Here is an 18,667-nt window from a genome sequence, read left to right as displayed (position 1 = left end):
GCACCCACCTGGACACAAATTTCAGGCTTCTTTTCTCTCCTGTCTCTGAGAACTTGTCAGAAGTTATTATGCTTATAACAGAGGAACTAAACAGCAGAAAGACATGGGACTTAGTACTTTGGAGAGAGATAAGAAAATAGGTAAAATGTCATGAATCGGGTTTACATCCACATTCTACAATTCACATATAGTAATATTTTCTGTTTAGATCCATATGATAAATATTATAGTATATATAGATGTCAGAAAAGACGTGCAGTTATGGTTCGCATCGTAATGCTTTAGTCTTGGTCCAGTCTTCTCTGGTTATCCTGGAGTGACATGTGATATACTTGGAGGACAAGTTGTGCAGGCTTAGGAAGAAAACCATCCTATAGTGGAATACTGCATAAGGAGGCTCAGTCTCCTGTGACTGCAAACAAATGGCACGTGCAAGAGATTCCATAACCAAAATAACAATTAAATTTTAGCTTAAGGATCTTCTGGATCATAGCTAATTGGTTTAGCCAGTCTGTATGTAAGTAGGATGGCTAGTCTTGCTTTAAATCCTGTGCTGTAAGGACATAATTTCCTTTTCAACAGGTTGTTGATATGGGAATGCTTTTTTAATATTTTTCATAGTTAGTACCATCTATCCATTCACTCATTTCCAATTGCAGCTGTATGTTTATATTAAACCTAATATATTTTAATTATTTGGATGATAGTTTTCCTTTACAAAGTTAAGCCTTTCTAAAGATGATGTATCTCAAGACATACTTTTTAGTTCTGTTGCTCATATGTGCATAGATTCCTCTTGAAGACACTTTCTTATTTTGCAGGTCGATGCACATGGGAACATTTTGTTGACAACTCTGGAACTGAGAAATGAAGTAGGCGGAACAGAAGTCCTAACCAGCACTATTGATCCGAGAGCTACCATGTTTTCATATGACAGTGCCAGCATCCAGTATCGGAAACCCATTCCCAACAGAGATATGTACAGCAGAAGCACATTGGATAGGCACATGGTTCACAAAAAAGGGCGACTGAGGAGGAGTGCCTCTCAGATTAAAATAAAAATTCCTGATTTGACTGATGTGAATGGCATAGACCGGTGGTCAAGGATGATATTTCCTGTTGCTTTTTCCTTCTTTAATGTTGTGTATTGGCTTTATTATGTACACTAACTTATGCAGTTAGATCACTTTTTTTGAAGATGCTAGGTCTATTTTTCTGATCCTGAAGGGACTGCATTAGTAATAGTGCTGCAAATTCAAGGTAAGATATTCAGCCATTAAAATGATTTTAGTGTTTGCACACTGCATTTAATTTTCAAATTGTAGGTTCTTTAGAAAGAAAGAGTTTAGCTTTTATGAAAAAAAAGCGTATTGTCTTCTTAATTGAAGATAAAACTTGCTCCAATACATTATGGTAAGAAAAAGCTTTATAAATATATCACATGTCATCTTTCATCATTAACCTCTCAGCTGCAAAAAAAAAAAGAAAAAAAATCCCAGCATCCTAGTACAGCAAAGAGGTTAATCCACCATTCTCTCACATTTTGTACTTTAAATAGATTCCTCTGTAAAGTCTTTTTTACACCTCCAGTCATTGTATTTTTACTACACACAGAATAACTTTTAAGGATATAATGAGGTTTACAGCTAAATATCAACACCTTTGGTCTTGTGAATCCTTGCCATATGGGTCATCATCATCATAACTGTCATGTAGAACCATGTGGGAAATCTGGGATGTAAGAATATGTACAAGTGGGGGAAAAAGATAACCGTTTTTTAAGACCACTATATTATGTGAGACAAGAATAACCGTGCTTTCAGAACAAAAAGTATGACCTATATAGATACTGTAGGTGGAAGATGGGGCCCTAAGCCGCGAATGTGACAGGGCTCTTTCCATACTTGCAGACTTTAAAGTTAGCCCTAGGGGCTTCCTACTGCCATGATCCACCCCTATGGTAGAGGGTGTATGGATGAGAAATAATCACCAATAAGATTCCTACCAAGTGACTATACAATATAATTATACTTCCATGAGTAGAATGTTGACATGAACTGGAAAGAAGAAGGTCTACAAAAGAAAATACAAATGGGTTGATAATAGTTTCCTTAAGGAAAATGGATTACATGTAAATTGTCAAATTTAAAAAATGCATTGAGCATATATGCAAATTGTGCATCTAAGTCTTGCGTTATGTATAGCAGTAGTTTACACGGTTACTCCAGGTCAGTGATATAGGGGTTTACATAAAAGCCAATCTAATAAGGCAGGGAAAAACTTAATTGCATTTAGTACAGAACTTGTGTCCCACAGAAAGTTGCCTTGTCTGCCAAACCCTTGCTGTCACTATATATTGTATATGGTGTTGTAATCAACTTATGGTACATTCAATAAGAAAATATTCAAAACAATTACACAGTCATGGCAAAGAGTGAAAAGCTACTCCTGAAAAAATAGTTTTTTTTACTTTTATGAGCGGCTATGCCTAAGCTGAAACTTATCAGACTTTAACTTGTGTGTAAAGTGTCTTTTTGCTGTTAATAACTTTCATGGGTGAATATGTAAAACTTTAACATAGTAGATAACAAGGTACAAGTAACATTTTTAAATATCTTAATTCCTGTCCAGTAATCTCAAAGAAGAAAAGTGCCAACCAACCTTTTGGTGCCTGCTTTTGGTAGCTGAGAGGACAAAAAAAAATGCTGCACAAAAACATTACACAAAATGTATACCAAACACATTTTTTAGTTTTACTTTTGGGCATCCTTTTACTATTTGTTTTCTGCACTTCCCATACCAGTTAATATACACTCCATAAACAAATCTGTGTAATACTGAGTCTGAGTATCAGAACTGTGAAATGCATATTCGATTTCAGAATTTATTTATGAAATGCTCCTCCACTATAAATAGAGAATTTCTTTGCATAATTGGTAAAGAACATCAATACAACTAGGCAACATAAAAAAGGGTTATAGAAAATACTTTCCTCTTCCAATATGATCCTTTACCATATGACTAAACCAATGTGGGCACAACTAGTAATTCTTTTCCTTGACATGGTGTGTATATACTTAACATTAATAACATTTTAATTACATATACAATATACAATAAAAAGGAAGGTATGTCAAATATAAACAAGAAAGCAAAAACAAAAGTGCCAGAATATTAACTACAATGGTAGGACAAAGAATTACATTAAGTCACTATACGGTATAATTTGTCCACTCCTGATTGGATAGTTCTGTCACACATATAGAAGGTTAAATTACCCAAACCTTAAAAGTTTGGTCTTGCTCAAAAAGACAATGCAAAGAACAATAACGCACACAGTTTTAATTTATAATAGAAATTGGTTTCATGTAAAAGAAGTATAGCATATTTTAACTAAATTACTACGTTTAGATCTTTTTCCACTGCCTCTATAAATGCCACCACCCAAGAATAACAATGAGCCCAAGCCAGGGTTTTTATGATGTCTGATGGAAAAAAAACTCCTTTTACTATTCTGCTATTTAATGCATTGAGAGGTGGGAAAAGAGAGGTAGTAAATGATTGTCATGCCTTGAGATACAGAAACATTGTTAGAGTTTCTTAGCTTTCAATAAAGATGACAAGAAGAGCTGTGACTAAGACACAAAACACAGTTAAGAGATAACAGGGGCATCAATGAAAACGAAAACACCAGATATGGTTCCACCTAATGAAATGCTTATCTCCACTCTTCTTAATATGACATGATCTGCTTTCCAGTATTATAGAAATCAGCTATAGGGTCATGTTAGGTCAGCAGGGTTAAGACTGCCATAAAATATATAAATTAATTTTGCCTTTATTGTGTAAATTGATAAATATCCCACTTCTTTTTTTCCAATTCTATCTCATTTGAATCCTGACCACCATGACAAATTTACTTCTGTGCTAGATAGCTGACAAGTCGCCTCAATAATGTAACATCAGCTAGATAAGTACATTTGTAAATTATTATTGAGAAGGAAATTTGAAAGCTAGACAGTAAGGCCAGGTTCACACTAGCTGTGGCTGCAGTTCGCAGCAGGGGGTCTGGAGCGTCCCTGTGCTCCGTTTCAGGGGCGAATCAGGTCCGAATATTTGCCTGAATTCGGACCTGAAACTAAGCCAAAGACACACAGGACCTTTTTCCAGTGTGAACCGTGGCTGTCCCAGAGGTGTGTGAACCGGCTCCATTGAGAGCTGGTCACAGTATTCTGTCATGTGAATTGGAGGCGGGGAAACCCGCCTCTAATTCGATTAATTGCGAACCCAACTTCAAGGACTAATTCATTTAATTGGTGGAAAAAAGTGATGATAAAGATTGTGCTTATTCAGGTATCTGGACATCCAGTCATCATTATAATGATGCAGGTTTAATCAAACCCTTTTACCTTATTTAACTTTATTTAACTTAATCCTTACACATAAGCTGAAGTGTCAGTGAGTCAGAAGTCAGCTGAAATTCAACTTTTGAAACTCTTACAATTGTTAAATAATGGAGCCCCAGGGGGGCATTTTATTTCATGTTTGTATCATTTTTCTACACTTTTTTCCTCATGGGCTGCTGAATCCACTTAACGCCCAAATCCAGTATTAGTTATATTATATTTATTTCATATTATTTTCCCCTCCTTTACCTTGGTAATACCTAAATTATTGATGTCACTGTGTCCCTCAGCACTGTGATGTCCACTGTGTCCCTCAGCACTGTGATGTCCACTGTCTCCCTCAGCAGCTGCCGCCACACTTCCTGATTGAATGATGCCCAGCGTCATTTATCCAGGTCATATGAGCACAGACTATCATGAACAAGCCCACTGTCATCGGGGGATGGGGTCATGATTGTGCCTATGCTAATGCACTAGAAGAAGTGACAAAATGGAGCTTGCATATCTAAACATTCAAACAAGTGAGCACTCCTATGACGAACGTTGGAACAACAGAAAAATAGACAGCAGTTATCACGTGACCACAACTTTACAGGTTTTAAAAAAAAAAAGTAAGTATATTGTTTTTTAATAAAAATTACAAGAAGGCGTAGTAAAATGAGGAGAGGGTAGGAATTCAGACTGCTGGAACTTTCCTAGTAGTTAGAGATAGACTTTAAGTGCCGTTATCTGCATGGAAAAGACAACTGTGATCTGTTACTTCGTGAAAGATTCAATCAAATTGGTTAGAGAAGACATCACACAAATTCTCCTGTAACCACAAAACAGATGCATTGTGGATGCATAATGCCCCAGAGCAGATGAGTTAGTTGTAGTTCTGAAATTAGTGCTAGGCCCTACTGACCCAAGTATGTCCAGGGTGCAGTCAAGAAAACCAGCTGTTTTAAAATAGATATTTTCAAAATGGCAACTGGTAGATAAAGCAGAGTTCCACCCAAAAGTGGAAGTTCAGCTTTAAGGACTACTCAGCCCCTTACATTTGGCATGTCATTGTTTTAGGGGGAGTGGGCACCTTGTTTTGACAGGAACCCAGTTCCCACTTTCGCTCCGGCCACCTAGGTGACTTGAGCGGAAGTTCTCCTCTCCCCCTCCCTCCTTGCAATCTTCTGGGACATGTCACAGGTCCCAGGAGAATGCCAGGCCCTTGAGGAGGCACAGTGCAACTCGCATATGCACAGTGCACACCCTTCTGTGAAGCCGCAAGTTGTCACAGCTGGGTGCCCACACTTGTAATGCCAGCATCGGGGAGATGCAAGGGAGAGAACCAAGAATTTGGGTGGCTGGATCATGGGACAGGTGAGTGTGTGTTATTAAAAGTCAGCAGCTACACTTTTTGTAGCTGCTGACTTTTAATAAACACAAAAACGACTGGAACTCTGCTTTAAGTGGTTAATAAACAACACACACAACACTTACATATCTTTGCTGATCAAATGGTTTAAATAATCAGAGTTACTGATGAATAAAATATGTAAACCTCCTCAAAAGAGAATAATTGGAGTCACATATTACAGTCACTGAATAAAGTTTTCCAAGAGATCTAGGTTTCATTTATTATTACTTTTTTATGCCTCTAAATGTACTTCTATAATAGCCTACATCAGACTCTGCACATCAGATGTTTAAGTCAGTATTTTAAGAACAGAGGCATAAAAAATGCACCAAAGCTGTATTCAGAGAGGAACTTATGAGCATAAATTACATACGTATGAGTGTGAATGTATTCCAATGGCCAGGATGAATTGGAATGCATTTACGCTCATTGCCATACACATGTAAATGTGCATACATATGTGATATCAGAAGAATATATTTGGAGTATAAATTCATACACCCGTGTGCATAAAGCCTTAGGGTTGTGAAGGAGTACAAAAATGTTTTTTTCATAAATCTTGGCCTCCATCAGTCTACAGTCAAGCAGACAGCTGAGCAATTTAGAACCTAAGGAACCTAAGGCCGCGCACACACGGGCGGATTGTCCGCCCAACTAAGTTCGTCAGACAATCCGACAGACAGTCCGTTCAACTTTTGAATAAACGGACTTGACCACACACGATGAACAGACAGTCCGCTGAAAACTTGCGCGATGACGTGTACAGCACGTACGACGGGACTAGAAAAACGACGTCCAATACACTGCAATGCAACCTTCGGCCGTGTAAATCCTTTCTGAGCATGCGCCATACTTAGTCCGTCCAACTTGCCTACACACGAGCAGACTGTCCGCTGAAACCAAGTTTGGACGGACAAAACCAAGTTTCAGCGGACAAAATTACGGAAATTCCGAAAGACAAAGTCCGTCGGACTGTCCGCTGAAAAAGTCCGCTGAAGCCCACACACGAGCGGATTGTCCGCTGAAACACGGTTCAGCGGACTAAGTTGGGCAGACAATCCGCCCGTGTGTACGTGGCCTAAGGGTCCATATACACCACATTCAGAGCAATTATTACTCTGTCTAGCAGTAAATATCAATGCAAGTACACTCTGTACTTGCATTGATACATATTTACAAGCATCTTTGCATTTTATAACTTATGACCTGGCCAACAGAAAAGAAACTATAAACAGATAGCAAATCACTGCCTTCTAAAAAAACATAAAAACCGCTGCACAATTTAATTAAAAAAAAACATATAGATGTTCTACAGCATTTCCAATCTAACTGGTTGAATTCTTACTGAATGTAAACAGTGTTATGTTTGGAGAACTAAAACAAATCACTGCCTATCAACACTAAAACCTCAAACCAACTTTGAAGAAGAGCGCAGTGAGATTGCTGCCTCAGGGTCTGGACAGCTTGCAGTTACTGAGGGACCAGTGAATCCCAAGCTGTCTCAGAAAAATCAGCAACAGAGTGTCAGGGCATTTGTCTGTAATCTGAAGCTGAAAAGAAGTTGGGTAATGCAACATGACAATGATCTAACACACATGAGTAATTTAGCAATAGAATGGATCAAGCAGAAGAAATTCTGTATTTAAAAATGGTCAAGTTGTGGTTTTGACTTCTGTTCCATTGAAATGTTGTTGTATTACCCAATACAGGCTGTTTATTATTTGATCTATTTATGTAACATACACATACTACATTTCATAGTGAATTTCAGGATACGTGAATGCAATCACATAATGACCTGTCCAAATGAGCTTACAATCAATCATACCCAAAAACACAATGGCAGCAGTTAAGGAGGAAGATAAGTCACTTGCTTGGCATGTTTTTGGATTGTAGGAAAGACATTTCATACATGAGAAAACAAGAAAACCCTTCCAAGAATTAGCTGAAACAGGTATCTATACATAAATAGACCAAAACATCTATTAAATTCTGCAACTACAGAATCATTTAGTGGAGGTTATTGTCAGTAAAGGAGGTTCCACTACTTACTAAACGTAAATGCCCATACCTTTTCCACTAATGACCTTGAGTGTTTAAATCACTTTTGTTTAGTAAAATAAGGCAATGTTAAAGTTTATTTGTTTTAAGGATGTCTTTACAGTTATTGTTATTATGGATTAGATAAAGATCCATGTAGAAACCAAGTTAAGTCTAAAAGGTTTCCAAACATTTTCTCACAACTGTGTAACTGCCTCTGAGAAAAAATTATTTATCATTGCTAAAGTTTAGTTCATGGATCTGCAATATTACACACCTTGGCTATTAAAGTGCCTTATAGAGCAGATTTCCATCTGTATCATGAAATAACAGTTAAAAGCCAAACTCCTGGAAAAGAAAAAAAAAGCTTGCAGTTGGGTCCTTCACACTGCAAGGGTGACATGCTCATTAACTCTAGGGGGTAGAGGAAAATTATATATTAGTTACCCTTTTGCTCTCTCCAGTAGGCTCTAGCAATTTCCTCTTTTCCTTGAGGCTCTGGGTTGTGGGTTGTCCCTCGGCACCATTACATATGGTGCAGGACTAATAGTCCTGCTTTGTATGTGAGGAGGTAAGTGTACAACCGCAGGTTGGAGCTCCTTAGTGAAGAGGCCGAGGAGTACCAGTTGCAAACATGGAGGGTGCCTTCTAGAGCGAGGAATACAGCAAGTATTACTGCTTATTAACCTACCCCTAGTCTTATTGAAAATGTAACCCTTACAGCATGGAGAAGCTGCTCTGGAAGGGTAGTTTTCTTCTTGTGCATTTGTCTTTTAACCTCTCAAGTAGCTGAGGACAATTATATCATTGGATTTTTAAATGAAAAACAAATAAAGGAATACTATGGTATACACTGTTAGTAAAATGCAGAAATATAGACAACAGAGATCGGATTGGCATTTTAGAATTAAAATCAAAAGCCATTATGACCATAAATATTGAACTTAATTTAATTTCAAAAACATACCTGTAAAGAAAAGTTTTACATTAAGGTACATCATTCAATTTGAATTGCTGCCTTTTTTTTCTAATTTGAGCTGTAAATCTTGTTGAAAAATCTACACTTTGGGGTTTATTTACTAAAGGCAAATCCACTTTGCACTACAAGTGCACTGCAAGTGCACTTGGAAGTGCAGTCATTGTAGATCTAAGGGGGGCATGCAAGAAAAATAAAAAACAGCAGTTTTGTTTGTACATGATTGGATGATAGAAATCAGCAGAGATTCCCCCTCATTTCAGATCTTCCCCTCAGATCTACAGCGACTGCACTTCCAAGTGCAAAGTGGATATTCCTTTAGTAATTCAACCCCCCAAGTCTTGAATTATATACCAGTGCCCTGATTTATCTCCTCCGAATGCAGCTTCTGTTTGCTACCAGCCATGTGCTCATTTCCAGCAGATTAGGTAAATGCAGTTTGGATAACTTCTTTATATGCATTCATGAACATAAAACACAGGTTCGTTATAGGAGTTGTCTATTGTATATGTAGATTTAAATGTGCAAGTCATTACTCACTGTAAACATTTTTCCTACATATTGGTAGGCAGCCAGCTCAACTATAGCAACATCGTTTTTTTGTTCATTACTTTACAGCAGAATCACCTCTCTGATTGTGAAGTTATCTCTCACTGTTAATCAACCATTTTGGTGCATAAGTAACTAAATCTCATGCTAAATGATGGTGCTAGAGAGGTATAGATTTAACCTTTGTATTCTAAGCAGGTGAGCACATGTTTTTCAACTCTTAAGTTTTCACAAAATTAGAACTTTTTTTGTTTTGTTAAATTCTAAAAATGTTTTTCTAAATTATTAAATTTTTTTCTGAGTGTTTACTACCATTTTTTTTTATATACATACATGCTTTACATTGTTTTAGCTGAGCATACAGAGCTTTCCTAAAAGAAAGCCCAACACCGACTGCTGCTTTCTTTTTGAAAAGCCATATCACTGCACAAAAGCAGTGGATGTGGTATTTAGTTGTCTGTGTTGTGAGTGTAGCTAAATAGCTGTAGATCAAATTAAACATTCAGGATCTTTTCAGCATAACGTAAAATACCACTGGAGAAAACCCGCAGTTAGCAGACTGGTTGAACTATTTCATATTGACCTAACTAAAAAATATTAAGGAAAAACAAGTTTTAGTCTTGACTATAACATATAAATACATAGTGTGCAAAAGTGCTAGAAAAGGCACAAATATATGCAGCTAAATACACATTTGGATATGTGGATACTGTTCAACCATTCTTGAGAATTCCTTTCTCTGCTAGAGACAACAATCAGGTCCTATCTGCAGCAAATTCTGAGCACCCCCTTTGAATGCTGGGCCATTTTGATCAGATAAAGCTCTCACATATTCTGTTAGAGCTGTGGCAGTGTACTGACTACCATACATTCCTATTGGCCCAGCACTATGTTGACCAATAAAAATCTAAGGGAGGGGTGAGGGTGCAGGCAAGTTATGGCACTACCAGTAAGTCCCTTGTAGTGTTAAAAAAAAAATGGTAAAGCATAACTCCAGCCAACAAAACCAGTTTTGCTGCAATTTTTAGCTTCAATCCAGAGATAGCTAGCGTCATTCAATCCCTGTTTTTCCTATACCCACTTTTTCTTCCATAGCAGCTGTGCATGGTGTTTGAATACACCATGCAATCCAATAAACCCAAGAATTAAACCTACTGCACTCTATAATTAACACTCAGTAACAAATCTCCTCTCCCTTGAGGAGTGTAACTACTCAACTGTGCCAGTAGTGAGCATTGGTGTGGGAACACAGAAAGCAGCATTTTTGTTGAATGAAAGGGGTATTTTTACGGCACTTTCATGCACAAATCACTCACAAATCACACTACGCAGGAATACAGGGCTATACAGGGAATACAAAGAAATGTCAACTAGGCTTTAAAAGGACAGCAAATAAATAAATCTCAAAATATATTTAAGATGCACTAGCACAGCTCTATATTATAAAGTTGTCTGAATTAAATATAAAAAAGTGTCTTGTGGGAAGGTATTTTTGCTGTTAGGAACACTTTTAAGAAACAGCAGCCAGCATGAAATGTTTGACAACTGCAAAATCCTCAAATACTTAATTCACCCCGGTGCAAACTTTTACAATCGTGTTTATGGATGTTATTGGAAAAGTATATTATATATCGGGTTTACTGTTCAGTTAATTAGAACTTATGCCTGGCTCAGTGTTATTCTCTTGAAATATATAGTATGCATCCAGTGGCTATTATTCAATAGACTGGAACAAATGAGAAGTATCCATTTGCCTTAAGGAAAAGCTTGCTGGTGAGACCTTGGCAGTTATTCGACCTCACCCCGCTCAGACATATCAGTGGGTTTTCTACAACAAATCATTATAGGATTTGTGTGCTCGGTGCTGTTTTGACTACAGTACTGATGGTGTTTAAATGCCTCAGTGTGCAGCATAATCATGTAACAGCATCACAACATCAGACGATGACAATCTACTAGTTGTTTCACTGACTGCATTGAAAAGACATGTTGTTTAAGCAAAGACCAACACTGATGCACTTCCAGTAAATATGGCCTGTACTGAAGAATGACTGTAAGATGGGAAAGGAGGAGATTAAGTCTCACTCATTGAACTCTGTTATAAGATGATATCATATCATGCTATGCTCATACTACTTAAAGACCAAGTAGCTACTTTTATTTACCTCTATAGTCCTGGAGTCAAAGCTGAATCATCCCCATAATTGACATTCCATATCAAAGTCAATTAAGGAAGGCATATAGGACCTGCATAGAAACATGGCCATCACGGCTTTGGTCACGTTTGCACCTAGCTCTGCAGAGATCCTACAGAAAGGAGCTTGGGTTGAAAAGTCTCGTTTACAGGGGTTGATTTACTAAAGGCAAATAGGCTGTTCAATTTGCAGGGGATTTTGTTCCCTTGACTTTGGGAATGTGAACGTGGTGAAAATTCACTGTTCAAAGAATACCCAAAAACATGCATGGAAAATAGGGGGAAAAAAACCCTGTGTTCTTGCTTGCATATGTGTGAATGATGAACATCAGCAGAGCTTTACCTCATACACTAATCTAAGAAACAATCCCTTCGCACAGTTAAAATTCCTTTGCAAAGCGAATAGCATATTTGCTTTTAGTAAAATCAACCCCACAGTGTCTTCACATTTGACTTCATGAAAGCAAGCTCTCAGCCTACAAATGCTTCTAATCTTCTCCCACCTCCACACTCCTTTGTCAGTTTGTACTTTTCCCCACAACCTGGATCCTAGTCTGTAATCATACAGATGCTTGTAACTTACTCCCTTTAGTAAACCATGGCCTATAAATTTTTGCCCTATTTTATAAGTTACAGTTTGAGAAGTCTTCAGTCTTCAAAGCAACATGAAGTGACATTAATTGCCAACTTATACGATCATCATTTGGATATATAAATGTCTAGAATTAGTTCAGATAAAAATCATACATTTATATATTTTTCTATACTCTCTATATTATTATATATCCTATTTTGCACACTCTTTGCTACTCTCTGTAGTGGATTCCATTATGGAATAATTTGAATAACTTTATTTTATTTTCCATAGATTTCTTTTTTTCATATACTGTTATCAATTTTCAACACTTTGTTATATACATAAAGGGGACAGACAGCAATGAAAATCAGTATTTAAAGTTTAAATTACAGTACCATGTCAGTTCTTAGAGAGTAACTACATCTTTGTTATGTCAATATTTTAAGGCAGGACAGTAAAATAAGGGCTTTGGTAACACCTGTATACATGTCACATGTGCTGTCCACTGAATTTGATGAACCCTTCAAACAGCTTCAGGAAGCTCTGCTGCATTTTATATATGTAAAGGCTTTCAACGTAGATTTTGTGTCTGACAGGAATGTTTAAATTTTGCCAATTGCAATGGGGTTTGAGAGAAATCTGCAGCTACACACAATACATTTTCCAAGCTACAACAATTCAAGCAGTCCAAAATTTCATGGTAACAAATACAAAGTTTACATTTTTTTTTAGTAGGACAATGGGTGCTTCAAGAGCCTGTGCAGCATAAAAACAAAAAGCGATAAAAATTATTAAAATCTATATTCCTCCCCTGCCTTAGATATTTTACCTAAAGTACTTAAAGGACATTTGCTATAGGCCCACTAGGAAAAATGGTTTCTCTAGCAGACTACTTTGTAATGCAGCATAATAGCTGACTTGGGAATAATTAATGCATAAGTTTCCCATCCCTGTAAACCAATGAGCATAATTTACCCCACATTTAAAGGCTAAATTCATTTTTTTCAGACAATAGCATATACAATTAAGGGGCCCCAGTAGATAAGAATAAAAAGTGTAACTTTGTAAACTGTACATTGGTTTTATTGTCATACCTGTAGGCTATTTGGGTTTCCCTAGAAGCCTGGTCAAAAAAGCTAATTCGTAATCCCAACATGCAGTGTTGCCAAAACTAGTGAGCATTCAAAGGTTTTCCCATCCCAGCAACAAGGCTGGACATGTGTGTGTTTGTCAGCCATGCAGGCTACAGGTATGAAAATAAAATGAATCAATGTTTTAGAAACTTGCACAGCTTTTATTATCAACCATGGCCCCATGACTGTGTGGTCTATTTTCTGGAAATAGTCAACTTAGCCATTAAAAAGATGTGTCCCCTCTTTCTAGTTGGCAGTTGCAAGATAAAATGGACCTGGGTGACAGCATTTAAATGTTAAAAATTATCATGACATTATTCCATCTGGGAGTGTCCATTTCTGGACAGAGCCCTTTATGGCTTTGAAGTTCCATCCATGTGTCTTCATAAACCACATCATTAGGGAGGGATGTTGATCATTATGCAGATATTTGCTATACTACAAATATCATTTAATCATGGATTAAAAAAAAACCAATACACAATTCTGGATATTAATGTCCCTTAGATTTCTAAAGAATTTGTTATTGCCTCAAACACTTATGTCTTGAGGGTGACTCTACCTTGCCTTAGAATATCAACATTGCTTGAGAGGCCAATTAATCCTGGACTACGATAGGTAACCTGCAAGAATTATGTGCTTGGGTCTCTTGTGAAACTGGATGTGCTTAGCAAATCATTATAAGTGTAATATGCTGATTAAAGATGGAAACATTGCTAAGAGGAGCAACTTGAAGCCAGTTTCTTACATGCAAGGTGCAAAGGCTACAATACACACTTTATTAGAGAAGAGGACAGGGAAAACTTTCAAGATATGTAATGCAGAGATAGGATAGCTATCATACCAAGGACTAGGTAAAAGAAAATATATTGAAGATTATAAAGGTAATATATGGGCTGTCTTGGTCTGGTCACAGTCTGATACCACAAGCATTGCAATCAATCCAGGTATCGCTTTCTACCATCAGGCTTTGTGAAGATGTGAGGAAAATATGATCCTCACTCCGGTGATCGCTCCCAAAAAATGTAGTATTTATTAACAAGCCACAGTGACCAAACGCAAATTAGAAAGGTTGACGTGTTTCAGCCTAGAAGGCCTTATTCATAACCACCATCTTTGTGAAGATGTGGTACTGTACCTTTATTCATCAGAAGTGATCATTTTCAAACAAAATATTTTCTGCCTTTTGGAAAATCTTTTTGTGATCAATAGCCATGCGTTCTTTTTTCAATGGAGAAAAGGTTACAAAGTTTTCACCTTTTTGTCCTTAATTGAGGAAGGGTATTGCTGTGGTGCATCCTTCAAAGACAGGTAAAATGTACCACTGCCCATTGCTTTCAAAGACTACCTTAAGGTAGACCAACCTTTTAGTCACCCCAAAGCAGGCTCCCTGCCTAGGAGAGCTTATTAGACATAGAGGACAACTTCCAATAGGTAAAAAATACTTTATAGGGGTGACATAACTTTAGTAAAAACAAAAAAGAAATCCTGTGTAAATTTTTAAGCTCCTCAGAAAATAGCTGTTTTTTGGACTCAGAGGTCATTATACCAAATTGATTTTCTTTGTAAAAAATCTGTTACGTCTCAAAATGTTAAATCATTTAATAGAGAATGTTCATCTAATGGATTGTAAGCTTGCCAGAATTTTGTAACAGGTCAGGAATTCTTCTGAAAAGAGGAAAAACAATGTTCTGTATTTTGTTTCTGTGTAATAACCTCATCATTGCCAGAGAAACCTGATATTTGTGGACTGAGGCATTGATGGGCTGTTGACTGAGCAGTCAAAAGTGTAAACATATCTGTAAATTCTGTATATATATTTCACTGAACTGTTGTTATAATGGGGTTGTTCAAAGATTTTAAACAACTTTGTCTATTAATATTGTAAATATATATATAAGAAAAATTAAAACGGCTTTAATTAATGAAACAGGCTGAAACATAATATTCTTGAAATGCCGATTTATAATCCAAGCTTTTTCGTTACTTTATAATTTAGATACTACAGTGGCTGTAAGAATTGTTACTCAGTAAAAAAGAAGGGGTGTTTAAGAGTACAAAAGTCATATGTGTGCACATCAATGGGTTTGTGTTCAAAGCAACAAGCAAAGTACAGTAGCCCATAGCTCTCAAAATAAGCTATTACTTCAGCCAACTAGTTACAAGAAATTGTAACTTTATTACTGCTAGTTGCTGATCTATGTACAGTAACAGAACAATACATATTTGCTGGAAATAACTTGAATAGCCTTGGTTTAGCCACTAAATAGTGGAAGTTCAGATAAGGGAATATACCAAGGTCAGGTACCAATGCTACCATATGACAGATGGGTTCCTGGCAATTCATCTCATATCTCAGTTTAGCTTGTAATATTTACATATACACACACACACACACACACACACACACACACACACACACACACACACACACACACACACACACACACACACACACACACACACACACACACACACACACACACACACACACACACACACACACACACACACACACACTATATTGTCAAAAGTATTGGGACATCTGCCTTTACATGCACATGAACTTTAATGGCATCCCAGTCTTAGTCTGCAGGGTTCAATATTGAGTTGGTGTTCTATTGGGTTGAGGCCAGTTGAGTTCCTCCACCCCAAACTCGCTCAGCTATGCCTTTATGAAGCGTGCTTTGTGCACTGGTCCAAATATATTGGTGGAGGGGGGATTATGGCGTGGGGTTGTTTTTCAGGGGTTGGGCTTGGCCCCCTAGTTCCAGTGAAGGAAACTCTTAAGGCATCAGCATACCATTATGGTATTATCATGTGTTTATGGTGTGGGTATAGTTTGGGGATGACCCCTTCCTGTTCCAACTTGACTGCACACCAGTGCTCATAGCAAGGTCCATAAAGACATGAATGAGCGATTTTGGGGTGGAGGAACTTGACTGGTCTGCACAGAGTCCCGACCTCAACCCAATAGAACAGCTTTGGGATGAATTATAACGAAGGCTGTGAGTCAGGCCTCCTTGTCCACATCAGTGCCTGACCTCACAAATGCGCTTCTGGAAGAATGGTCAAACAATGCCATAGACACACTCCTAAACCTTGTGGACAGCCTTCCCAAATGAGTTAAACCTGTTACAGCTGCAAAGGGTGGGCCATCTCAATATTGAACCCTACGGACTGAGACTGGGATGCCATTAAAGTTCATGTGCGTTTAAAGGCAGGCATCTGTATATATATATGTGTATAATTTTTTTTTTTTTTTTTAATATGGGGGTTTATTTCGCTTGATGTGTAAGTCAGAATTCTTCTTTTAAAGAAAATGAAATGTGATTGGTTACTATGGTTATTACACTTAGCACATTACCTTTGATCTCTGAACTGTGATCTTTTTTTACAAGTTTTCAACCAGATAAGGCCTTAAAGTGTATTTACACCTTTTCGATCAACTTTTCCTAATTGTTTCCTTCTGTTCTGTTGTATAAAATAGAAAATAGAAAATAGAAAATGTTTTGTTATATGTTTGATAGCTGCAAAGAAAACCTGCTGATCCTTTCAGAGAGTGCTGCCCTGTGCACCCTGCACTTTTATATCCTGCACTGTTTTCATCCCTGAACAGTCTGTGAGGTGTACAGAATTCCTCCCACCTGTGTTATGGAGATGAGGAAAGAGGAAGATGTTCAGTAGTCCTCACATTTCCGATCCTAGGGTGACAATGCCGCTTCTCCATAGATACAATGCAGTGAAGGAATATTGTCCCCCTAGGACAGTGATGGCAAACCTTGGCACCCCAGATGTTTTGGAACTACATTTCCCATTGTGCTCCTGCACTTTGCAGTGAAGTGGAGCATCATGGGAAATGTAGTTCCAAAACATCTGGGGTGTCAAGGTTCACCATCACTGCCCTAGGGCAGGAGATGTTTGGCAGCATCGCCAGGTGTATACAAAGGAAAATGATCATTTAAAATGCATCTGCTGTTCAAAGGAACCAATTAGATGCTCCTTATTATTCTACCAGCAAACTATTGCAGAGAAAGGGAAAGAAATTCAATAATTATTGTGGGCAAAAGACCATTCTTCCCATGAACAGTCTTACAAATAAATATCACTGCATGTACTTTTAATAATAGAAATGAACATCTGAGAAAAACTCTTCAAACTGATCTGTATCAATTTCATAACACAACATCAGAAGTACTCAGTTCCAAAGGCTCCAGTAACAATATAAGATTATTGTCACAACAGTAAACCTTAAGAAAAATGACTTCTTAAAGGTAATTTTTAGTGGTGTTCTACATATTTTCTGTTAAAATGAAGAGAAAGTTGACATATAGGAAACATTACTTATTAATATTTTATTAAGTTAAACGAATAGAAATATCCCTGTTGATTTGCCTAAAAACCAGTGAGCTCCTAGCTATATACTAGACAATAGACTTTTGCTGCTTCAGTGCAATCCCAAGTAGCATTATCAGTCCAGTTTTAGCTTATTGGACTACAGAATAGCTCCCCTTTTACTCATCTCCATAATTTATGGGAAGGTGTATTGTAGTCCAAGGGAGAACTGAAAACACTGCTTGGAACTGCAGTACAGCAAAGGCACTGTCAGCCCAAACAGGAAGTTGGGAGCTCTATGGCAACATCAATAGGTATCCTTCTGTATTTACAGCAATTTTAATAAAGCATGGGGACATGTGCATGCATTGCAAAAACATACTGCATGTGTTTCTTTCTTTCTTTTTTGCCCAGACATACAATTTAATTGTGCGCTTTGGGCAAAAAATAAAGTTCTTCAGTCATAACATATGAAGTACTACAGCCCCTTTAGTGGTGGCAAAAGGGGTTATATCACAGGCTACATATACAGTATCTCACAAAAGTGAGTACACCCCTCACGTTTTTGTAAATATTTTATATCTTTTCATGTGACAACACTGAAGAAATTACACTTTGCTACAATGTAAATTAGTGAGTGTACAGCGTGTATAACAGTGTAAATTTGCTGTCCCCTCAAAATAATTCAACACACAGCCATTAATGTCTAAACCGCTGGAAACAAAAGTACACACCTAAGTGAAAATGTCCAAATTGGGCCCAAAGTGTCAATATTTTGTGTGGTCGCCATTATTTTCCTGCACTGCCTTAACCCTCTTGGGCATGGAGTTCACAAGAGCTTCACAGGTTGCCACTGGAGTCCTCTTCCACTCCTCCATAACAACATCACGGAGCTGGTGGATGTTAGAGACCTTGCACTCCTCCACCTTCCGTTTGAGGATGCCCCACAGATGCTCATTAGGGTTTAGGGCTGGAGACATGCTTGGCCATTCCACCACATTTTCCCTCAGCTTCTTTAGCAAGGCAGTGGTCATTTTGGAGGTGCGTTTGGGGTCGTTATCATG

General features: G+C 37.6%; 1 protein-coding gene across 1 annotated transcript in view; it reads left to right on the top strand.

The window, feature by feature from the left end:
- GABRB1 (gamma-aminobutyric acid type A receptor subunit beta1) overlaps positions 1-15,198 on the top strand; it is a 774,728-nt gene extending 759,530 nt beyond the window's left edge. The window contains exon 9 of the mRNA XM_077477537.1: positions 822-15,198. Coding sequence (XP_077333663.1) covers positions 822-1,169 — 348 coding nt within the window. The 3' untranslated portion in view covers positions 1,170-15,198. The remainder of the gene's footprint in view (positions 1-821) is intronic.
- Positions 15,199-18,667: the final 3,469 nt, after the last annotated feature.

Source organism: Lithobates pipiens, unplaced genomic scaffold (genome assembly GCF_037356315.1).
Source record: "Lithobates pipiens isolate NorthernLeopardFrog02 unplaced genomic scaffold, aLitPip1_a1.2 Scaffold_13, whole genome shotgun sequence".
Lineage (NCBI taxonomy): Eukaryota > Metazoa > Chordata > Amphibia > Anura > Ranidae > Lithobates > Lithobates pipiens.
This window is presented reverse-complemented; position numbering and strand designations above follow the sequence as displayed.